This window comes from Micromys minutus (assembly GCF_963924665.1).
Source record: "Micromys minutus genome assembly, chromosome: 1".
Lineage (NCBI taxonomy): Eukaryota > Metazoa > Chordata > Mammalia > Rodentia > Muridae > Micromys > Micromys minutus.
Window position 1 is genome coordinate 108,633,981 of NC_137969.1, and position 21,212 is coordinate 108,655,192.

Here is a 21,212-nt window from a genome sequence, read left to right on the forward strand (position 1 = left end):
CTTCTGCTAAGAATGAATTTGATGGCTGATGAGATCATTCAGAGGGGTTCCTGAGTAAACTTCTCAGCAAAGTTGTAGCTTTTGCCATCATAAGATCTGATGCCCTCTGGGCCCTCGAGTGCACATACAGAGAGAGCAGACATAAAATTAATAAGTTCAGAAATAAAATTCTTTTTGTTTTTAAGTAAGAAAAAATAAGCTTGCCTAAGTGCAAGAGCAAACTTTACCCAAGCCACTCAGCCTATTAGCCTTGTTTTTCATGATTACTACTGGAAAATACTTAGAAAGCCTTAGATTTGATTCCTGTGGAAACAAGGAGATTGTGATGATAGAATCACACTCGTTCTCATGTGATGAACATTAGCAACAGAATGTACAATCCGAACTTCATGATGAATTCACTAACATTCAGACTCGGGTACTAACCTTTTCCTCGACGGCCCTTCTTCAAAATCTGAAGAACTAACATCGTTGCTAGTAGAGGACACTTGGGAGGCATCATCCTTCTCATTCTCTGACTGCTCTGAGGCTGGTCCTAATGCCTTAGATTGGTCATTACCAAGGAGCCCTACAGGTGAGAAAAGGGACAAACACTTAAAATCCATTACACATCAGAACAACGCTTTTCCTTCCACCCTGTGCAACAGCTGACAAGCACAGCAAAGTAACATGGACATACAATCCTTTAAAGGAATAAGAATTAATCCTCTTTCCATAAGAGTTTGACTAAGAAAAAAACAGAAAGAAATTCAAGGTGTAATTATATACACGCATGCTGGGGTGGGGGAGGAGACAGAGTGAAGTTATTTTGGGGTTTTGGTACACAGGTGGGATCCCAATGTGCAGCCCAGTCTGGCCTGAATGAGTGAACCTCCTATTTCAGCATCTAAAATAATAAGAATTAAAGACCTGACTAAGTACATTTTACTTTCAACATCTTTTGTGCCTCAAGGGTAGAAAATGAAAGATGTGACAATCATAAAATCCAACTAGTTCTTTTAAATAGCTACTAAATATTTACTAAATATATCAAACATCAACCAAACCAGCTACACATAGAAACATGATGACCACATCTTAAAGGTGAACTGGAAATTCAAATAGTCATTAATAGCTTGTACCCATCTTGTCTCAGACCTTCTCTAGATCTGTAGTACTGATTCATACACAGTACCATGGATGTGTCCTGAAGACACAAATATGCAGAGGTCCACCAAGAGATGCTAGAAGCAGTAATAATCACTAAATGTCAGCAGAATGCATTAGATGATGTTGAGTGTTTGTTTTATTAGCAGTACACTGGCACAAAAAAAAATATATATATAGGTATGCCCAATCACTAGAAATATACAAGTGTGTTTTCCAAAGCCATGTGACTGGAGTCAGAGTATATAGTTCATCCGTAAGTCCAGCTCAATTGCTCGGCACAAAAGAGGAGGATGACTCTGAACAGAAATTTATGCTATTCCCCAAACTGTAATATACCTGTATTTGGTGTATATACAGCAGAATTCATCAAGAAAAATAGGTGAAATTTTTCAAAATATCTACTATATTGACAGGGTACTTTAGGATATACAAACCCAACTCAAACATCCACATTATTTAGCGCTACTCACATGAACATTTTGATAGGAAAAAAGCTTAAAATGGAAATCGGTGCAGCAGGACAACCAGAAGAATAAAATCACCAACAAACAGATAAAACCTTATGGGAAACTACTATGAAAATCTAAGTGGATAATGGAAAGAAATTAAGGAACAATGGGATAAAACTAGGTGATGATAGGTAAGAAATGGTCTTCTGCCCTGGACTACTGACACTTTGCAGAGTATGATACTTTAGACTGACCTGTAAGTTAATAGATTGGCAGCTTTATTCCTGTTTGTCACACAAGAATAACAGACTGTCCAATTTAAACTTGTCTGAAATTCACATGTCCCCTATTCTGCACAACTACCATTCCCAGGTGATGTAATGCTAGTTGGAATCCTTGTCTAATGTCAACTAGTGGAAGACCTATTGTTCCTGAACTGCAACTAAGCCAGAGGAAACCTGAACAAGAACCCAGGCGACTGACTATAATTATAGACAACAGTTCAGAGAGTCCTTCATAACCAATAAATTCTACCCACCTTTTCTCAATAGTTCTTAAGAGGCTTCCAAGAATCAGGTGCTAAAATAGATATAAATATAATACAAAAAACAAAACAAAAAAACAAAAAACAAAAACAAAAAACTAGCAACCAGACAGAGTAGGGGAACATCTAAAGTATAACCAAAATAACTACTAAAGACAAATATTGGGAGAATGCATGGGGAAATTGCATGACATATCTCTTAGAAATTTAGCAGAAATTATGCACTCACTCAGTATGAAGAGGGGATAATGCTGTTCTGATCCTAAAGGAAGTCTAGGTCATTAATGGAATAGAAGTAGGGGCTCCACTATCCACTGGCCTCATCAAACTAGTAGTACCTTCAGGGAACTCCCAGCTTTGCTAACTAGAGCGAACAACACAGGACTAGGTTAGGAACAGACCCTTAATGAAGGAGCAGATTAATTTTTTAATCTGTACATGATCAATATTTTCAATTTCAATACTTGCAACCTGCATAAAAATCATTCAGAAAATTACACTTATTTCCTAACTAATATACTTACATAAATCATCCTTCCCAACTACCAAATTTAATTTCTAATGGTTTAGTCTAAATACTAGAGCCTGCCTGAACCAGGAGACCTGGGTCAGAAAAATAATGCCACCAGCCAGAAAGAATAGCTATCATGGCACCATGAGAGGGGCTAATGTGTGTTTTGTGCCTTTTCTTTCTCTTGCTTAACACAGCTCTGTCATCAATATTGTAAATTATTATTAGTAGTAGAAATAGTGCAACAGCATTCCCTCCCCATACACAGACCTCACACTTTACAATTTACCACCCCCTCACAACCCCTACACCCACTCATGCTAACTCTTGTTGGAGAGTGGAGAAAGAGGAAACAGAATGGCCCAAAGATCCCGCCTCTGTACATTTGTTCTCCTCCATTAATATTCAGTAGGTTAAACTTAAATTAAACCAGTCTATTGTCTTTCCCAAAAGCAATAAATATGAGCTGTAAAGTCAGCATAAAGACAGCTTGGAAACTGGGCTAGCCACCATCAACAGAATACAGCCTGGACACTATTAGTCCACCACCATGTTACTCAGAAAACCCCTCCAAGAAATTAAATACAACAGCATGCTGCTACCAGGGTCTCTGCAAGCTCAGTGGCTATTCATTGAATCTCCTAAATTAGCAACAACTGAAAAGCCTTCCAGCACTGCAGAAGAGGCTAAAACAGCAGCAGTGAAGAGTAAATTAAATTCATGTTAGAAATGCTGTGTACATGGTGATCCTTTTTCCCTGTTGCCCTTACATGAAAATGTGTAGAAAAACTGAGTTTATGCAGCGCCTCCTTCAACTAAACATTTGTTAAGCAATAATGAAATTATTAAGCAATCATAAATAAATCTAGATTATCATTTGTATGAAAATAATGTATAAATGTATAAGCACAAAATTCTTTTTGAACATCTTTTTTTAAAAACCAAAGCACTTATGGTTTGATGCTTTAGACACAAAGAAGACATGGCAGAATACAAAACCAGAGGAAAACTATTCTACAAAGGAAATGCCAAAAGAAGGGTTAAAAAGAAATGAAAACAAGGAGAGCTTTGAAGCTGTTCCAGTGTTTCTCAAACATCTGGAGCACACAAAACTTATTAGCATATTAGGGAGAGCCAACATTTTTAGCTTTGCTGTAAGAAGTATGCATAAAAGGTGATTCTGTTGCAGAGCCAATGCCGTCTGCCACCCTGTCACTGTGACACAAGGTATCACATTACATATTAAACAGCCAAACACCCAAAGAGCTTTCATTTTCAATAGCAATTTATCATGTATGGGCCCACACATATGTGTTCACTTTTAGTCGGGGTGAAAATAGAAACCTTTTTGGTTAAGTCAGGGAACCTCGCTTAGGTGATTATCAGAATGCTTGGTTGCCGCCATTGCTAGTGGAAAATACAGTCTTGGTTTCCTCAGACTTTGAAAGAAACATTGGACTGTCTGATTTATAAACAAACAAAATATACAGGCATTTTGATGCTGGGCCAGCTTCACACATGAATGTGGATATTAACCCTAAACTGTACACATACAGGTCAGCATTGAGCATCCAACACAACAAACAGGGAGGACAGGGGTGAACAGGGCACAGCTTGGGAAGCCCATACAGATCCTCTCTGATGTGGCTGAGAACAAATGATAGTCATAAGGCAAGATGTAAGTGACACTTGTGGTCAACGAGGCGCAAATAAAAATGGCTTCTACCCTGGATTACAGAAAATAATTATTCTTCTCTCTCATGAGAGCAACCCCTCAGCCAACTGAGACTCCCCTTTGTCTACTCTCAAATCAGCATTAAAGATTTGCCATTTTAGTCAAGAAAATGTAATCAAAATCCCAGCCTCTGTGGAACCTCAAAATAGATTGAACTATGGAAGAGCAGGTTTTGCTCATTTTTGTCAAATCTCAAAAACATAGCTATAAATACTGATTTTTATACCAAAAGTCTACAAGAGACCTTTACCAATGTCAGTCCCCACAGACATTATTCTTTTCCGAGACCAAAATTTTGATAAGAGAAGCAATAACCCAACATGATGACAGGAAAGATTTGGTTTCTTGGAAAAGACCAAGCAAGGTATGTCATGCCCCAGAACCAACAAAACATTTGCTCACCTTGAACCATATTCTTCACCAAAAGGTCCTGTGACCATCTCAATATAAGATAGCAGCTTTACAGATAGGCCCCAGTCTGAACCTGAATTAGAACATCACCCAAAGACAAAAGATAACCTCTTCAAGCATCTTAACCAACGATCCCAAGAAGGCTACAATAACAAATAGCAAGCAAAACAAACCTCCATGGTGAACAATTTATACAAATCTTCTTTTCATCACTGGTCTTCACAATAAAAAATAATCTCAAACAGCCCAGAGGCTACCACTTATTTTGGCGGAAACCCTGTTTCTTTAGGTCAAAGATCAACCACTGGTTATATTAATTAAACCTCACCCTATTAATTCATCTCCCTTTTTCTCATTCACACTAATCATTACTTTCAATTAGAGTAAGTAGAGTTCAATCAAGACTGCCCTCAAACACCTTCAGTACACTCCAATGTGAAGCTCTACCTTTCTATAGACTCAGCTATCTATCTCTAGTCTAACTTCTATATCCATCTACCATCCCAATATCTGTTTACATTTCACACTGGTAAACAGCTCAAGTGCATGCCTAACATGCAACCTACTTACTACTTACAAGCAACCAACGGCTTGGATCCCTGCTACTAAAAATGGTTTCCCAGCATTTAAGGCCAGGTAGTGAACATCGCAGGTCAAAAGCTACATTTGCTATAAAGGAAAAAGCATTGACAGGCACTACTGGGATTATTAGGCTGCTGTGGAAAATGAGCTGCAGAACAATGAAACTGAGGAGAGCTATGAGGACAACAGGCAAGCACGAGAGCTTTAAGGAAAAACAAAACAAAACAAAATCAGTGAGACTGGAGTTTACAAGACTTATATTGAGATAAGTAGATAAGGCGAACAGAGGCTTGGTGCCCCATAGTTTCTACAAGAAGCTGAAATATGTACACCTTCCAAGCTTCATTTCTGTGAGTTTACTCAATTGTACCAAAATGAAACAGTTCTCAAATATCTGACTTACAGGCCATCACTGAACTCCATAAACTGAACCAGTTTGTGTGCTAATCTTTGCTTATTATAATTGCCAAAGACAAACATGACCCACACCAATTACAAATGTGCCTATCAGCTACATCCGTATCAAAAAGCACAGGGTTACATTAAAAAATAAAGGTTCCAAGTTATGTCTTCTTTGTTTTGTTGGGGGGGGTTGTGAATTTCCTACAAGCACCTAATTATGTCAAGTGCATATAAAAAATCAACTGCCCACCCACTTTTAAAATGACAATGTTGAGTCCAAACAGAAGCAAATCCACTAATAGCAATCAAGTTACCAAGGCCTACAGCTTCCCAGAAGAACAGTCTTTACTGAAATACAATGAAAGGCTGTACAAGGCAAGACTGTAGGAATGTGGCCGTAATCTGAACCAGTGGTGCACCTGACTCTATACACACTAATTCGTATAGGGAATGGTGTCCCAAAAATGAAAATAAAGCAACACTGAGTTTAAAGCATTCTGCTCTAACCAGAATCACGTGAGGATGTGGCTTCTACACACATGCCTCAGTTTCCTCCATCTTTTAATGGAAAAAAATAACGTGAAGAGAATGAAATAAGGGAAACGAGACCAAACACTCTATTTATAAAAGCAACTAGATGCAGGGTAAGAATAAAGTGACTTAACTTTCATGAGGCATCTATTTTTAAGTGATGGCAAGTAAACAAATACATTGGCAAATTACTATGAATACAAAAACCAGCTATTTCTGAATGGCTGGTCAATCCCCGGAGCAAAGTCTAAATTCATACAAGCCTGGTTTGAACTGCAGATTTGGTCAACAGCATTTAATGCACTAAGAACGTCACTAAATCTCCCTTGTAAATTTCCACGGAATCTTAGGAGCCACCATTCCCCTTAGGGAAGATATAAAAATCTAAAATAATATTAAATCCAAACACTTTAAATACTATGTGTGTGTGCATGCGTGTGTGTGTGTGTGTGTGTGTGTGTGTGTGTGTGTGTGTGTGTGTGTGTCCCTCGCCATCCATAATGGATATATAATCGGGACCCCTAGCAGGAAAACCCACAAAGGCCTATTTCTTCAACAAAAGCCAAATCAGACTGAAATGAATCACAAGCTATTTGTTTTTTCTTTTATTTAAGGAACAGACCTTCTATCCCAGGTTCCTCAAGATAAGCCACCAAAAACTGCACCTGACAGACCCGTGGAGCAGCCATCCTCAGAGCCGGATCATTGCAGAGACAGAGGAAGAAGGACAGAGGAAGGGAGGGAGGCAGGGAGAGCGCAGTGAGGCAGGCTCCGGAGCACTTGTCAACAATCCTCCCCTGTACGTAATAAGCAAGCGGCAGTGCAGATTCCGAGCGGCAATAGGACAGCGGAACGCCAGCGGGGGCCAAGGGGGAGGGGAGACAGTCGGGAGAGAAGATTATTTATGTGCCTGGAAGAGAATTGAACACTGAAAGGGAGGGGGCATCTGGCTGGCTTTCCCCCCTCCCTAGTTTTTACCATTTTGATGAATTAAAATGAGAAAGGCAAAAGAAACTAGCTTTCCATCATGCCGTTTCTACGACCTGCAATGCAGACAAATCGAAATTACAGAATTTCTGGCACAAGGGGGGAGGGGACACATTGACAAGGGACATTCACGATTTAATTGTACAGACTTTTGTGTCCAAGGAAAGGCCTGTTGTACAGTGCACTAACTGCCCCCTCCCTCCTGCACACACCCATCTCCAACAACAGCAGGAAACAGGGCAATGTCTCAATGGTATCCCTTTTTAATATCATAATCTGTGTCATTCAGCACTTGGCTTTTATTTATTTTTATTTGTTTTTTGGCTGGGAAACCTGGGCAGCTCTCCAGACAAGACTGCAGAAATCTCTCTTCACATGCTCCTCCTCCAATTCTTCCCTCCCCCTTCCTGCAATCCCAGCCACCACAGGAGCTTCATTACTTGGGAAATGACCGAATGGGCAGGCATGGGCCACTGCCAGCACAGGACACCCCTCCCCCAGCCCTGCCTAGGCCCCTCCCCACAGCCCATAAATTGATCTAATCTAATCAAGCTGAAGCAGTTTTCCCTCATTGTTTCTTGAGGATCTTTCACAAAACAGGCTCTGTAGCCTGGCAGCAGCTGAGAGGGGTGAAAAAGGCAGGCATCCAACTGGAGTGAGTCCCCAGCCCCCACACCACCACCCCTAGCTCTAATTTTCAAAGTCATTTTCTGTGAAGCATTTGAACTTCATCTGACAATGATGATGTGCAAAGCACATGATTTACACTACCCATACGGTTCTCTTTATGTCATTCCAAAACAAGGGAAGATGGTGGCTGAAACCATGAAAGGGGCACTGACACAAAGTTCATACCCAATGGGACATCCCATCCTAATAAGTTGGCTCTGTTGTTTTACCTTTTGGGGTTCTTAAAATACAGGCACTAATTTAATTTAAACCTACCAAATGCATGTGATCCCTGACAGTTACCATGGCCATTTTTTAGGTTTCCATGGACATAATAAAAATACAGCATTTCCTGAACAAGTACATGACAATCATTTATTTCTGAAGCCTGTAATACCCACCTATGGACTGATGCAAGCAACTCTTGTATAAATGGTAATGCTGTGGCATGGACTAATCTGTATGGTTTCCAACCATACTCCTAAGTTGCTGAAAAAGGAGGCCATTCAAGAATCTGCCCACCACTCCATTTCCCTTATTGCAGGGCTCATCTAGGCTCTTCAATAATGAAAGCACCCACCAGCAGGAAACTGGAAAGAAGAAAGTCAGACATTTTGGTAATAACCAATTTTGAGGAAACGGGGTGAGAAAGAGGGAACCTGTCACATACACAGTTGGAGAGAAGTGAAGTTCTTTTCATTCTGACTTTATTTGAATACTGTCTCTGTGCCCTTTGGGTAGTTTGGCAAAGGGTTTATCTATCTTGATTTTTTTCATAGAACCAGCTCCTGTTCTTTGTATAGTTCTTGGTTGATTTTGGCGCTGAGTTTGATTGTTTCTTGCCTTCTATTCCTCTTTGGTGTATTTGCCTCCTTTTGTTCTAGAGCTTTCACGTTTGCTGTCAAGCTACTGGTGTATGCTAAGAATTATTTACAAATTCTAGTTTCTGCCCCAGCTCTAAGAAGTCCTTCTCCAGTCATTGCTGCTGGTATCCTCTTGAAAAAAACTAAAACAAAGTAGGTCTTTGTCTTCTGGTGTAAGTTAATGACACTTCCATTCAAGTCTCTATGACACAAAAAGCTGAAACCATTTATCCAGTTTGCAACTGGATAAAGAGCTGACCCAATACCCTACAGGAGGGCTCGGTATAAGTAGGAGATGAAACAAACAGCATCCCTTCTTCTCTTTCTTTTCTTTTTTTTTGGGGGGGGGGATGGGGGGCGCCAGAATCCATCTGAGGAATTGAACTATACAAAAGATATGACCAAAAAAACTACTCCATGTCACCATTGCCTTGATGTTGATATTCTATTATTAGAGGTAAGATAAACCAAGTATAACCAACTTGTCATGAATTTGTTATCCTTCTTTGTTCAAGTCACTGGAAATAATTTTATATACCATACTCCTACTACTCTGTGGCTCTCCAAGAAGGAAGCAAGCATTACCTTTTCCTTGATGCATATCTCAGAACAGAATTAGAAATCAAAAATGTTCAAATGAATGAATTGCACAAAAGGGGGTTGGGGGTCAGATACTATATGTACATCAGTAATCTCTTAAGTGTCTCCATGAGCTGGAGAGATGGCTCAGTGGTTAAGAGCACTGACTGCTCTTCCAGAGGTCCCTGTAATGAGAGATCTAGTGCCCTCTTCTGGTGTGTCGGAAGTCAGCTACAATGTAATTATATATAATAAATAAAAATAGATTTTAAAAACAAACGAAGTGTCTCCTTGACAAAATTCTATTACTCAAGACTTCAGAAAGCACAAGGACTGTACTCAAAAAATGCTACTTCGGAAGAGGCTGAAACTGCAGAAAGGATCTCATACCAAAGCAATTCTATGCAGCCTACCTTAAAAAAAAAGAATCATCTAAACCTCAGGATACCTGAGGATATATTTTGTCCCTTACATAATCAACTTCTACCATTATCACCAAGTTGGGTAATCAGCAATTAACTCTCTTCATGCATTTAGCTTCATAAAACAAGATCAAATTCCAACTTATATAGTGTTTCAACTCATGAGAAGAAGACATAAACACTGCATTAACAAACCTGTTTGTTGCTTCACAATGCTAAGACCTTATTTAATTCAAATAACCAGCCTAAGTGGGAAGTAAGCTAAATTATGTACTGTGACCATCACAATTTTAAGACAAGCCTAGGCTACAGTGAGTTCTGGACTACCTTGGACCAAATAATTTATAAGCTGATCTTAAAGGAACAAACAAAAATCAAAACCAAAGAACAACAAACAACAACAACAAATCTAGCCTTAGGAGTCATAGCACATTAAGAAAACATTCTATTACAGCCCAGGGTCTAATACTGAAAGCTCTAGTTTCCAGCAACTGATAACTTGCAAGCTGCACAAACCGTGCTATGTTGACATTAGAGTTCTATACAATTATTCCCACAACCCAAAACCACCCACACAAAAGATGATATAGGTTGCCATGTGAGTTAACAACAGGTTATGAGGCTGTGGAGTTTTAATGATCAATCACCACACTGTATAAAACTATAGGAAATAGCAACTCACCTTAAAAAAAAAAAAAAAAAAAGAGAGGTCCCCACCTTAAAAAAAAAAATTTAAGGACAGAAATTTACGGGGCTGGGGAGATGGCTCAGTGGTTAAGAGCTCTGACTACTCTTCCAGAGGTCCTGAGTTCAATTCCCAGCAACCACATGGTGGCTCACAACCATCTGTAATTCGATCCGATGCCCCCTCTACTGGTGTTTCTGAAAATAGCTACAGTGTACTCATAAATAAAAATAAATAAATAAATCTTTAAAAAAAAAAAGAAATTTACACCTGGGCTGAAGAAATGTCTCAATCAGTCTAAGCTGCTCTTTCAAAGGAGCCAGAATCAAATACTGATGCCCAAATGTCAACTCACAATTGGGACCCATCCTCCTCTTCTGGCCTCCTCAGGCACTACACATACTTGGTACACAGACAAATCATACACAAAAAATAAAAATATATAATAAATCTTAAAGCAAACAACATCTACACTAGCATCAATTTCCTAAACAACAAAGAGACACAGAAATTTACAGAGCATTTACTCTATATTGGTGAAATAAGCGAGAGAGGATCTGGGTACAGAAGGATCTGCACAAACTGTTTTTCAGGTAGGAATTCACCACATTGTCCAGACTGGAAAGGAACTGTCAATTCTCCGGATACAAGACACCATTCCTGACTATACAGTGTTACAAATATGAACCATCCATGAGCTTTTCTATCTGTAGGAATCGCACAACAAGACCAAATTTCTAGATCCTGGGCATGATTATTTAAAACAAGACTTTTTTTTAAAAGTGGAGGGGAAAAAGGATACACTGTGCTGATATTTTACTTATTAATACATAATTAGATAGTATAGCAAACATGCTAAACTAGTTGTTATTAAAATTGGGCACTCTTGACAATTACATGACATATTACATGTGATGTATTTAACTAAAACTTAGTACCCTGGCTCTATACCAAGCAGAATTATGTATATTGGAAGTCTGAAAGCCTTCCAGTTGGCCTTGATAATTCCTAAAATGCCAAAGAGCTGCGGGGAGGAGGGGGCTTCACATACTGAGCAATATATACAGTTGCCCTGATGCCTGGTCAGTGCTATGCCATGCAATTACAAAGTAATACCAATAATTGTAGTAGCTCAGAAGAGCGATCCATATTGAGTGACAAATTTCATACAGACTTGGTTGTTCATGCTAATAAAACCACTATACATGACTAAACTAAAGCATTCATAGTAGGAAAAAGTCACAAGAAACTCAATTTCTAGCCTTAACGCTAACCCTGTGCTTCCCTTTCCCACTGGATCATAGTGGTTGAAGTACACCAAAGCAGGACTCGCAACAATGCAGTCTCGTACAGAGCATAAGGACAAATCCAAGCATGCCAGAGCTCTTTGAAAATGGTAATTAAAGAGACCTCTCTGGGCAGTTGTAGCATACTAAAAATAATAATTTATATATTATGAAAAGAAAGTTTACTTTTTGAGGTATTTCTCTAAGAACAGAAGTAGACAGCAGAAGCAATACAAGATGGCATGCTCTGATCCTATTGTCCTTGCAGGCGAGTAGTCTTAGAGCAAGTCATAGGAAGAGACACTCTGGCTACTAGGCAGAACAATACAAGATATAAAAGGTGTCTCTGACCTTGTTTTATTAATTAGCTTCCAAGATTCAAATGACCCAAAACTATTGCCAGCTCTGAACAAATGGAAAGAAGAGACCCTAATTGACACAACTGATCCCAGCATTCAGGAGGCGGAAGCAGGGAAATACAGTCTTAGGAGTGAAGCCTATGAAGCTATATAGAGATGAGGAGTGGGAGGGCAGCTAGGTACACATATTGGAGGAAAGCCTTTTGCTGTGGTGACAGCCTCCCTATAGAGAACATGACTCTCCCAAAGGATGATCTTCATTCCTCTCCAGAATAGGAAAGCAAATACAAGATGAAATACACAGAGTAGAACCCCAATTAGTACATCATGGATATTAAATACCAAGGATTCTATAAAAATCACCATAGTCTTATCTTAAATTAAGCCATGCACAAACAGTATTATATATGTTGGCCGTATCCTCTGTCAGCCCATGGGCAGAAAAATATGAATGACAGAAGGCAGTTCCTTCAAGAAAAAGCAGCATGGAAGGCATCCTGACCAAGATTGAGCAAGGAAGCAACCCAATAAATACGATTGGTTTTAAATTACTGTATTAAAAATATCTGAAATGCACTCAACTGGTTTAAAGGGTAAATAAGAAACCATAGAAAATTAAAGATGGTGATGGCCAATTTTTTGAAAATACTTTAATTGTTGTCATACAACACAAGCAAAATCAGAAATATATTGGGAAATCTGCTGGGGAGAATAAAAGAAAGAAATGCATGAACATAGGAAAGTTATACTGAACCACGGTTAAAGAAAGGGTTGATACCGAAAAGCACCATTAAGTTCTGTTAACTCGATTCTCTCGTAAGACGTTTTTAAAGAAAGCCAGCTGGCAAGAAGGCTCAGAGGATGAAAACACTTGTAATGCATAGGAAATAGAGAAAACTGCATATTTGCACATATTCAAATCAGGCATGTACACTTATTAATAAAGCTAAAATGTGCTTCTAGAATAAAAATGGATGTCAACAATTCAGGAACATAGGTCAATAATGTATTTAGAAGTTAAATCAGAAAGCAACAATTTGTTCGCACGGGTTTCAACACGAATTATAACTATTTCTGGTGTTTATTGCACACTGCCTATTATCTCTTTGTGTCCCAATTCTGATTTTTTTTTTTAATTTAATGTATGTGAGTGCATTGTCTCTTGTCTTTAGACACTGTCACCAGAAGAGGGCCTCAGACTGCATTACAGATAGTTGTGAGCCACCATGTCACTGCTGGGAACTGAACCTCTGGAAGAGCAGTCAGTCGGCTGCACCATCTCTCTAGCCCAGCCTCGTTCTAATTTTCTTACTCCCAGGTCATATCAAGATGGCTTCTGAACCCATTCATAATGAAAACTTGGTAACACTCCCTCACCTCACCAACCACTCCTAGATCCTGTGCCACTTGAACTGGTGCAGATAAGCACTCCCATTTTGTTTTCTGCAGCACGCATGGCTAAGGAGATATACAATATGCCATAAACACCAGAAATTTATTCTCTGATAAATGAGTGTGTGGGGTATGTGTTTTGCCTGTGTGTGTGTACGTGTACTGTGTGTGCTTAGTGCACTTGGAGAAGAGAAGAAACCATCGGAACCCATGGAAGTGCAACTGCAGACAATTTTGAGCTGCCATGTGGTGGTTGTTGGCAATCAAACCTGTAAGAAAAAAGTGCTCTTCTCATGGGGCACAGAGGGCAAGGTTCAAGGCCAGTCTGATCTTCAGAGCTAGTTTCAGGAGAGCCAAGCCCACCCAAGAAAAGCCACAGTGTTCTTAACCACTGAACCATATCTCAGACACACAAAATCCAAAGCCCCTTATGAAGCTCAAAAAAACTCCACTTTGGCTTTCATATTTACTAATTAGTGATTAAAGTCTCCAAAAATACTCTAAAATCCGTATACTGTTCTTGATTACCTCTGGTAATCTGACTGTCTCTGCTACTAACAGAATAAAAATCAAGATCCAACGTCAATGTTCATTCCAACACATTCAAATTTTTTGAAGTGTTCAATATTGTTTGAGATGGCTAGAATCCAGGAATTTTGGCTTAATATGACTGGACAGATTGTAATGTGAACAACTACTAAATATACCCTCTTTCAGTTCAAAATAGGCTCAGAGTTATTTTTTTCTTCCACTGTTTCACATATCATTCTTTATGTTTTTAATACCATTCTTTGTCCCTCCAAGTACCTTTTCAACTTCCAAATGAGCAGGCAAACACCTTTTTCATGCAGTAAAGGCCAGCTCAGAGGCAGACTATGTTAAACCACACTACCCAGGCAGCTCTCAAGGGCAATCAATGGTGTACAGTGGTGGGAGCACCTGCTAATTCACACCAGCTTCTACTCCTGTGGGACAGTCCTTCCTTACCCATGCCTAGTAGGGGAAGTGAAGGTAGCTGGGTCAAAGCTAGAGCTCTTGGCATTAGAATGGACCCTGACATCCAGAACTTTGGGACATTGCACATGTAGTCTAATGTACTTTCCAAGTGTTCTGCTCCATGGTGCAGCTACTGGTTTATGGGAAGAACCTCAATCCGAATTACCTTCTTCAATGTTTACTTTCTGCTAACTACTAAAGACTTCAAATGAATCCTCAATTCTGAGAATGTCACTCATGAAAAAAAATAAATCACCAACTCACTTAAGAAATAGAAAAACAGCAAGAGGGCTTTCTGCCTCCGATTATGTCTGGAGTGAAGGAGACATCATTTAGGGCCTCTCTCCGTGCTGTGACAAAAGTTAATGAGAAACTATAAGAGCCTGCTCAGGCCAAATGACAAAAGGCACAGATCATAAGGAACGAAGGTAAGGGTCACTCCTCCAGGTGCTGAGGTGCTTGCAGAGGATGGAGACAATGCAGAATGAGTAGGGGAGGATGGCAGCTATAAACACCGTCTACAAACCACATGACAGGAGTGCTTCCATTGTTATCGTTAAGAATATATTTGTACAAATGTGTTTTCTTTCAATTTCATTAATAACTAAGAAAATAGCAATAGTTATATTTAAGTTCGAGATAATAAAAGGATGTTGCCCAAGGAACGATGCCATCTACTGTAAATTTAAAATAAGTAATTCTGGTTTAATGAGGAATGTTGTTATTTATTGCTTAAAAACTGAAGTTATTGAAAAACTATCACATGAGGAGATATAACTGTGTCAAGGGGTAGAGAGGTATCAATTTGACTATATCTGAAATAAACTACAATCCACACAGATACGGAAGTCACACCTGTAGTCCAGATCTTGGGGCTGGAAGACACAGGGTTTGGATCCAGATCTGGATCCAGGTTTGATCTGGATCTTGAAAGGGATGACACACACTGTACTTTGATACAAGGCAGTTTGGGATCACGCAGACAGCTTCTTATCCTACATCAGCTCAAATAAATTATGGCAGACTACTCCTCAAACAATATTCCTAACAGTCACTGATTTGTACAGAGACTAAGCAACTGGAATTATCTGCAGGCTATCCTTCACTACCAACAGCAACCACTTGATGGCAACCTTAACCTATTCCCTTGGAAGACTTCCATACAAGGAGACCTTGGGAAAGCTAGCAGGAACACTTGTGGGGTACATGGTATAGAATGGGCTCGAAAGGCTATCTCTACTTAGTCTAGGTGTGTAGCATGTGGTATGATATGAAGGAAAGAAAGTGAGCAAAAAACGTGATGCTAACCTTCCCCTAGAGTCCAACCCTACCTCTACAGGGACAGGTGGAAATAGCCCAATGTCCCTCAACACTTCAGGAAAGTAGAAACCTAAAGCATCACAGTGCTTTCCTCAGAAGATTTAAGGATCAAGTCACAGATGGCAACAAACAATAAATGGTCTGCTAGTATCGGAAAGCTTCTGGGAACCAAATGTAGAGTTGCCTATTAAAATTACCCTTAAGACTTTAGAAAAACACAACCCATTAGTACTTTGGGACAAGGTTCTCTGTCTAGGGTGTTCTGTGCAGGGACTGTAAGATTGGGAAGATAGACCATGACTAAGGAAGGATGCCTGCTACCATGCCCAGTGACCTCTTTAACCTCATGAAGCTGTCCTCTGCCTTTGACATGCAATTCCCCATCCCACTTAAATACACAGAGTAAAATAAAATGTACAATACTCTTCTAATGAAAAGGCATACACTGTAAATGCCTTCTGCTTTCACTGAGACAAAGAGAGAAACTGCAAAGAGATGCTATCAAATCATAAACACATCCCCTCCCCATAAAACTCAATGCAAGAGCTTCCTTGCTCTACATGTCACAATTTATAAGGAAGATTTGGGCACAGAATTAAGAACTTGACAATATTTTTCCACAGAGGGATATTTAGAAAATGCCAGCTTAGAGCCTTCTAGGTCACCATTTACAATTGTAGAACACTTTCCAAGAGCAAACTGGGATGGTCCTTAGCAAGAACACTAAGCACAAAAGGTATACACCTTGAGTACATAGTAAACCCACTGTGTACAAGCCAACGGCAAGTGCAGACTGGATAAATTCCTCTCATAGCTAGAACACCATGAGAACACTAGTGTGTCACATTCACAAATCATATTTGGAAAGAATGAATGCTAGATCCAAAGACTTGTGGAGTATTAAAGAAGGTAGCAAGATGCAATCCCATGGAAGGTAGTCTTAGGGAACAGTGGTGGCAAAGTGCTAGAAACTATTAGACAAACAGTCCCCATCCCTTCCAGGCCCTGGTCTAGGGCCTGCCAAATAGCTGGGACTACAGCATAGGCAGGTTCCACCATGACAAACTAAAACACAGCTTTTCACAACATTTATTAATAATATCCTTTTGAAAATCCTCCCAAGCCATAGAAGTAACAAAAGAAATAATACACGAATTGGTCTTATTTAATAAGATAATTTAAGGTCTCTCCCAAGAGCCAGATCAGAAATGAGACACAAAGCATTAAATAATATACTCCTAGAAATGCCCCCCCTCCACCATATGGGAGAAGAGAGAAGGAGCCTTGAAGGGACCATACAGGGTCCACTCTGCAGACACCAATGACCATTCTCTTAAACAGAAGGAATAAACTACTAAACTGCTAGTGTTCCCATTATCCTCTCAGCTTTAGAAAAAAGGTATTAAACTAAATCTGAGGCTATAAGGCTACAAAGTCTGCCAAGAGAAGAGGTGAGATTTAGCAGCAGAAGAGATTTAAGAAATGAATTGTAAACTAAAAGATTTATACATACAAGGTTATTTCCCAAAAGTGTATCTAGTCATCACTCTGCTAGTTTTAAAGCTATACCATATATATGACTTCTAACATTTAATGTGACTTAAGAAATAACAAGGTATTTTCAACTTGAAAGAGATTGGGTGGTTTGGGGGTTGGGGGCGGTTCACAAAGACAGCAACACTACCATTCATCATGCTAAACAGAATCTATAGCACTGTCAATACACACATTATTAGAGCTTAAAGCAAGAAATGGGTTGGATTTAAAAGCACATGTGGCCTTCCTATAGTGACATTATTACTTTACATGAATGAATAAGTGGATCCTATTACTGAGCTGCCTATTCCTGTGTATAAATAAAGAACTATCTAGTTATCCCAAGGGGCTTTTGCCCTTTATACATGGGGTAAACTGTATCTACTGTATGGATATAGAAGAGCTTCCTCATGCCAAAAGCCCAACATAGAATTCTCATATCTCAAAACTACAAAAATCTTCCTTCCACTTACACAAAAAGATTTCATACAAATAAGAACTTTGAAAAGTATAAACACCTTGCCACATTATCAGGAAAATGTCACATAAACACAAAAGAAAACACCATGTAGACAATGAACTCCTACTGAAGCCCCTGTGTCCTACCAGACTGTAATAAGAAGTCAGTTTGTATTTCTGGTTTTGAAGCACTTAGCCTGCTCCAGAGATAGAGAATCACTATGTGAAACTGCTTTCTTTCCACTATAAAGATGACAATCAACAGGAATAGATAGAGTTACTAGTGCAGAGTCTGGATTCAAGGTCTCCAAAATTAAAGCACACCATGCTAAATAAAACAGACACTCACCAAGTCACAAGAGAAATGATCAACGGTTCCTCCTCACTACCACCATAACCAGATCAAGGCCAGGAGCTACATTATAGGTCTTTATGTAAACAAGTTAGCTTACAAGGGCAGAATCTTTGTTGAAAGTATGGAGTCTCACATTGTAGCCTTGGCTGGCCAGAACTCACTATGAATGAAGCCCTTGAACCTCCTTCCTCTCCCAGGCAGCCCTGCCTACAGACACCATTAATATCATTAAAATGATGGCATCATCAGCAAGAAGGACCACCACACAAAAGTATAAGTTCAATCCAGACACACAGGCTCCTATGTTGATTTCTGACCTAATTATCCTATAGGAACCTCTTTCATGTTTTTGTTTCACTCACTTTTTACTAGCTAGTGCTCCTTGAAAGTGAGAGAGTTCCAAGGCACTTCAACTTAGACATCATAGTTGAACACCACCAGAACAGTAGTAATAATCAGTGCACCTGAGGAATGGTGGTGCATGCTCCTGAACCCAGCACTCAAGAAGGAAACGCAGAAGATTGTCTGAAGTATGTACCACTGACCTGAAAGCTATGTATGTACACATAGGCACGCATGCAGGTGACATGAGGGTAAAATGTTAAACAGGAGGGTAAAGAGTGAAAAAGTTTCTATCAACTGAATTACAGATAACAAAACCCAGAAACATGATCACCTTAAAATGGTTATCACTCCATTCCTGAAGTACTTCTTCTACTAAAAAATTCCACCTACCTCATTCAAAGCCTGGTTGAAAAACACTAGAGAGGGTAACAGCAGGCAATGCAGAATGAGGAAATGACATGGGGGATATGAAGAAAAAGAAAACTAGAGTACAAAAAGAGATTTAATACCTTGTGTGCTAAATAAAAATTAATTTTTAACTTTTCATTATAAAAAAAGAGAAACTACTTGCTATTTTTCTAAGTGGTAAATTAATTAAATAGAAGTCTAATCCAGAAAGGCTAAGTTTGAATCCTGGCATTACCAGGTTAGAGTTAAGCTAACAAGCTGCTACTCAAGTTTTCCTCATCCATTTTATTCTGAAGATTTGAGTAAGAGCCTTTCAACACTGACTGTGAAAAACGAAGAGCAGCTTAACTATTACATTCCTGCTTGCTGTACATCTAAAAAGAGATCCAATGGCCATTGATCTACTCAAAATTGTTTTGCAGGCCAGAGGGCTTGCTGATCTGAGATGACATTTATAGGAAGCAAATGAAATTCAAATACAGCTAATAGTTCCCCTCTTACTGAGTAATTATGTGTACTCGTTATTTGTGTAGCATGTTATTATTTAAATGTCCCTAATTTTAGCCCCAGCAGGCCCAAGGGAAAGAATGGCCAAGATTCGCATTCTCCACAAGCTTTCTCAAAACCCTGTCATTTCATTACATCCAGGGAAAGTGGCACAGTCTACAAGCAGGAGGAACACTGCCTTATCCATCTACATTCACCAGCTACAGCACAGAATGACTGTCCTACAGTCAATCCATAACACTGTTCAAAGGGCTCATGTGCTTTCTTTAAGAAGGAAAAGCTTTCAGGCCCTGTCACTTCTAAAGCACCAAAGTAAGATGGATAGTGCACATAATTTCATGATATAAAATAAGGTTTTTAATATCTTGTGCCCATTTGGGTTATTAAAGGACAGGTAGAAGTAGAAGTCTGAGATCAGCCACTCAAACAGTAGACATCTCCAACTTCACAGAAATGGTGAGGGCAAAGAGCTGTTCTCTAATCATGTCAGCATGCCACTGATCTAGCAGAAGTCATGTCAGTCAACCACATACCACTTTTAATGTGAAACTAGCACTATTTCCCCCCCCCCCTATTTTTTGGTTTTTAAATTGAATTTCTCTAAGAAATTCCTGTAGAAAAAGCAATAAGCTGGAAACATCTTTTGTTTTTAGATGAGGAGAAGGGCAAAAACAATGGGTTTTAAGTTATGAGCACTGGCTATTGTTTCAAGAAAAAAAAAGAATTAGGTTCAATTCCCAGCATGCACGTGGCAAATCACAACTGTCTGTGATTCCAGTTCTACAGGATCTGACACTGACAGACATACATGCAGGAAGAATACATATTTTTTTTAATTTTAAAGAGATGATGATGATAGTCATCATAACAGCTTCAATGATTTAGTATTCCTTCACGTACTCTGGGATTGTAAATTGTCATGTGAAGTTCAAGTTCTAAAATTTGAACTATCTGCTACTGCAAAATAATGCCTATGTGTCTTCCCAAAACCACATGTACATTCAATAATTCTCCTGTAGCATATTTGCCTGCATTCTGTGATGATTCCTGCCATGATGATAATGGACGAAACTTCTGAAAAGTAAGCCAACTTCAATGAAATGTTTTCCTTTATAAGAGTTGCTTGCTGTAGTCATGTTGTCTCTTCACAGCAATAGAAGCCCTAAAACAACATCCAAAAGACACATCCAAACACATGCCCGATTTCAAAGCTAAAGTAGGAATGATCTACCCCACCAAGAAGTTAACTGCAACACATGTGCAAGTGCCTACAAAGCCAGGAGAGTGTGTTGGATCCCTTGGAGGTGGAATGACAGGCAACTGTGAGACACATTAACATAGAAGCTGGGAACCAAGCTCTAGTGCTCTGACAAAGAAATCTCTCCACTGCCCACTGTCCTTTCAAACAATATATTCCTTGCTTCACCACCAGACCCCCATTAACCTGGCATGGCTACAGATGACCTATAAAAACAAAGTGTTTCTATGGGATAGGCTGTAAGAAACAACCTACTATTAAGAAGTGTCCTGGTATGCAAGCGACCCATAGGCTTTCTGAAATTGGCCCACATCTATAGATGCTGTTTTAATACGTGGTGCAGGGAGATGGGGCTTTAGTGGGGATTTCATAGTCACAATCCCTGCATACCGTCTGCTTCTATTCTAAACTCCAAGGCCTAGATCCCTCCCTGTTCTCTCAGGACTGTAAGGTGGAGAGGGGAAAAGAGGTG

General features: G+C 39.4%; 1 protein-coding gene across 1 annotated transcript in view; it reads right to left on the reverse strand.

Moving 5' to 3' along the window:
* JARID2 (jumonji and AT-rich interaction domain containing 2) overlaps positions 1 to 21,212 on the reverse strand; it is a 146,509-nt gene that overhangs the window by 54,639 nt on the left and 70,658 nt on the right. Inside the window, exon 3 of the mRNA XM_080917060.1 lies at positions 427 to 568. Coding sequence (XP_080773186.1) covers positions 427 to 568 — 142 coding nt within the window. The remainder of the gene's footprint in view (positions 1 to 426; positions 569 to 21,212) is intronic.